This window comes from Phytophthora parasitica (assembly GCF_000247585.1).
Source record: "Phytophthora parasitica INRA-310 unplaced genomic scaffold supercont2.491, whole genome shotgun sequence".
NCBI classification, from domain to species: Eukaryota; Oomycota; class Peronosporomycetes; order Peronosporales; family Peronosporaceae; genus Phytophthora; species Phytophthora nicotianae.
In genome coordinates this window covers 1624-5032 of record NW_008649477.1, presented here as the reverse complement: position 1 = coordinate 5032, position 3409 = coordinate 1624, and the positions used below count along the sequence as shown (strand labels likewise).

Genomic DNA, 3409 nt, shown 5'->3' with positions numbered 1-3409 from the left:
CCTCTCTAAGTTGTATTAATTCTAATTAGCAAGTACGAGACGAAGTTCAGATCACAGCTGTGATCTGGATAGTGCAGGCAGAGAGCTGCCTGCCAGCCATAGCGCGATGACGATACGAGGCAAGGAGTGCAGCCGCCAAGGACGCAGTCCGAAGACGAGCTCACTTCCTCTTTTGCCTCAGACCCCGAGCACGAGTCTGTAGTATAGACATTAGTATAGAGGATAGAGAGATAAAAGTAAATACACTGTAGTGAGCTTTCTCAGAGCGAGCAGCATGCGCTCGAGGAGCTGCAGCGCAAGCGTGCAAAGCCGCTGAGTCGGTTTGAAGATTTGCTCAAGAGCCAGCCGTCACTGCCTCCACGCCCGCCTGCTGACGACACGGAGTCGGCGTGGCAGTACGATATGCACGAGACTCTGCTCTGCACGCAGGCATCGTACATCAAGAAACTGCTGTGCGAGACGCTGCCTGGCGATTTCAAGGGAATTGCTACCAAGCGTATGGACGAACCGGTCCGTGTGATCTGGCGACTGATGAAAAGGCAGTACAGCCTCAGCAATGCTGCTGGTGTCGTCGGCTTAGTGACTCAGTTCATGGAGATTGTGAACGCCGACTTCAAGAGCGTGGAACAGCTCTTTCAAGATCTGAATGCAGTGCGGAGCCAGGTCAACGTCAACTCGCGTGAGGCTCTGAACTCGCAAAGGTTGACCTCCCAGCTTATGCTGGTGATGGTGTTGGGGGTGTTGCCGAGCCACATGTGGGGCTCTTCGGTTGAGTTTACCCCTGAAGGATTCACGCTCGAGAAAGTCACCGAGAAGCTCAACAACATCTACGGCAACCAGAGCAAGGCTGAGACAATGGACCCAGCCAGAGGAAAGGTGGTCAACCGTATCTCAGCCGTTCCGACCAAGCAGAATGGCTCGGCTTTGGGCAAAAGAAAGGCCTCGAGTGAACCAGATCAGGATCGGCACTACAATCAGGGCTGGATGAAGTGCCACTACTGTGCTGGCGGTCACAACGGCATGAACAACATTGGTCCGCACAAGCTGGTCGACCACCCAAACCACTTCTTAGACTGGGCGGCTGGCGTGCAAAGGCGCAACATTTTTTCAAAGCCAATCCGCCTGAAAGGAAAAGCTGCGCAAGTAGCCAAGGCGCAAGCATCCAAGGGGAAGGGGAAAACAAAGGAAAAGGCCAAGCGACGCCGTGAAATTCCTTTGGAGGAGTGCCAGGTCGAGCACGCTGTCGACGCTGTGGAGTTGAAGTCGCCGGCTATTCCAACTGGTTAAATGAGCCCTGCACCAAGCTACGTGAAGCTACCTGACACACCGGGAAAGGGCACATCACCGTATTCGGACGATGACGAACCGATGGATACAGTTGTCCACGCAGTTGAAGTCGGCGCCACGAACACCGGAAGGCCACCGATAAACAATCGGATGGTGACGTGGAGATGCATGAAGCTCAAGTGGAGACCAACAATCCAGGGATTGCCGCGACGACGGAGCGCTTCGCCGGCATGATGAGTGAGATGGAAGAGAAGGTACGAATACTGTATCCGTTTCTATTGACTGAAGAATCATTTCTAATAACGGATACTTGGGTGCTTTAGACTCCGGCTGCGGACACGGCCTAACAAGCGAGATGGCACGCTTTGTTACCAAGAGCCTCAATACACAGTACATGTTTACCTTTGCACAGGGCTCTAAGCATTCAAATACACACATTGGTACAGTCAAATTGTATTTACGTGGACCAAAGAGCATTCAACCGTTTCTATTCGACAATATAGCGATGGTGCCGCATGCAACCTCGAACATTCTGAGCGAGTTCTGGCTCAGACGCAGAGGGTCCCAAATTTTGGGTTCACTTTGCGGGAAGTTCAAATTTGTGCTTTTTGACAATGAACTTGTGTTTGTTGCAAAAGCAATAAATGGAGCATACTACGTACAGAATAAAACGCTATTTGAACGGCAGACCCTCTGTAACGCTGTTAAGACACAACCCTGCAAACCACTATCAAACCCAGAGGTTTATTGATATTAGAGAATATTGCAGGAGTGGCATGTTAAGCTTGGTCACCTAAATAAGGACACAGTCATCGATATGCTGAGCAAGAAGCTGGTTAGCGGGATGCCTATGCTATCAGCCACGGGACTTAGAAAAATCCCGTTCTTTTGCTCAACATGTGCAGAGATGAAGAAAAGGAGGATGTCCTACCGTAACTTGAAGGGTTCGAGAGATGAACAACCTATTAGTACCATTCACCTGGACACAAATGGTCCTACGAAAACCACAGGTGTGTATGGGAGTTCAGGAAGAATCAAGTACTTCCTGAGTATCATTGACGACAATACGTCGTGGAGATGGACATTTATCCTTCGCGACAAGAAAGAAGTCTTTGAAAAAGTAGAAGAACTACTACTGCACCTGGAACGTGAAGGGAAATTCACAATACGTCGGATACGCTCCGATGGTGGCACTAAGTTTGTGAATGCTGCATTCAAGAACATCTGTAAAGGAAAGAGTATTGTCTTTCAGAAACCAAACACTTAAAGCCCAGAAGAGAATGTAGCTGCGCAGCGTGATCACCAGAGTAAACTGGATAGGGTGCAACGTGCATTGAAAGATGCTGGTATGGAGCACAGGTGGTGGCCAGAAGTGCTGACGTACATGACCTATGTACAGAATCGCAAACCTAAGAAAAGGTTGGGATATCAAACACCGTATGAGATGGTCTACGGAAAACCTCCTGACGTAAAAGAGCTTCTTGTCTGGGGTTCAGTCTGTTTTGCACACGTGCCAGCTGCCCTACGTAAAGACAAGAAACTGTCCGCTCGAGCTGTAAAGTGTCGTTTCCTTGGAGTATCAGAGGAAACAAAGGGGTTTCGGCTTTTGGACATCTATAACAACAAATACATTCTTTCCCGGGATGTGCTGTTCGATACGACCACTGTAGCCGCCATGGTCAAAAGAGCTTTCGGACAGACCGATCAAACCCTCACTTCTGGATTTGCAGTGCGCGAGTTACCCGCAGCACAAGAAGTGGAAGTAACTGCCACCGAGAATACGAAAGCAGTGGGAGCTCAATCACTAGAGCAGGGGTTGTTGGAGGCAGTGGGAGCACAAGAAGTTACTCCGGTAACAAACCCAGTAGTGGGAGCTAAGAACAAACGTCGACGAGAAGGGCTGGTGGAAGCGGCTGAAAGCCGGGAATCACGCCCCTGTCGAGAGGTAAAGAAACCTAAGCGGTATCAGGACTATCAGTGCTTCCAAGCGATACTAGATAAGAACATTGCGCAGGAAATTGCGGAGCACAAAGTGCCTACACCCCGCTCACTTAAAGAAGCCTTAAGAGCCCCTCATAAAGAGCAGTGGAAACCAGCTCTAGAGCTATATCATGACCCCTTA

The 3409-nt window shown here is 49.8% G+C and overlaps 2 protein-coding genes across 2 annotated transcripts; both read left to right on the top strand.

Annotated features, from left to right (window-relative positions):
• Positions 1–106: 106 nt before the first annotated feature.
• PPTG_20327 (hypothetical protein) lies at positions 107–1287 on the top strand (the record flags this gene model as incomplete). Its single annotated transcript, XM_008919094.1, has 2 exons — positions 107–198; positions 252–1287. The coding sequence occupies 2 exons, from the start codon at positions 107–109 to the stop codon at positions 1285–1287; spliced, it is 1128 nt and encodes a 375-aa protein (XP_008917342.1).
• A 164-nt stretch (positions 1288–1451) lies between these two features.
• On the top strand, positions 1452–1634 carry PPTG_24990 (hypothetical protein; the record flags this gene model as incomplete). Its single annotated transcript, XM_008919093.1, has 2 exons — positions 1452–1541; positions 1611–1634. 2 exons carry the CDS (start codon positions 1452–1454, stop codon positions 1632–1634), a joined length of 114 nt encoding a protein of 37 aa, XP_008917341.1.
• Positions 1635–3409: the final 1775 nt, after the last annotated feature.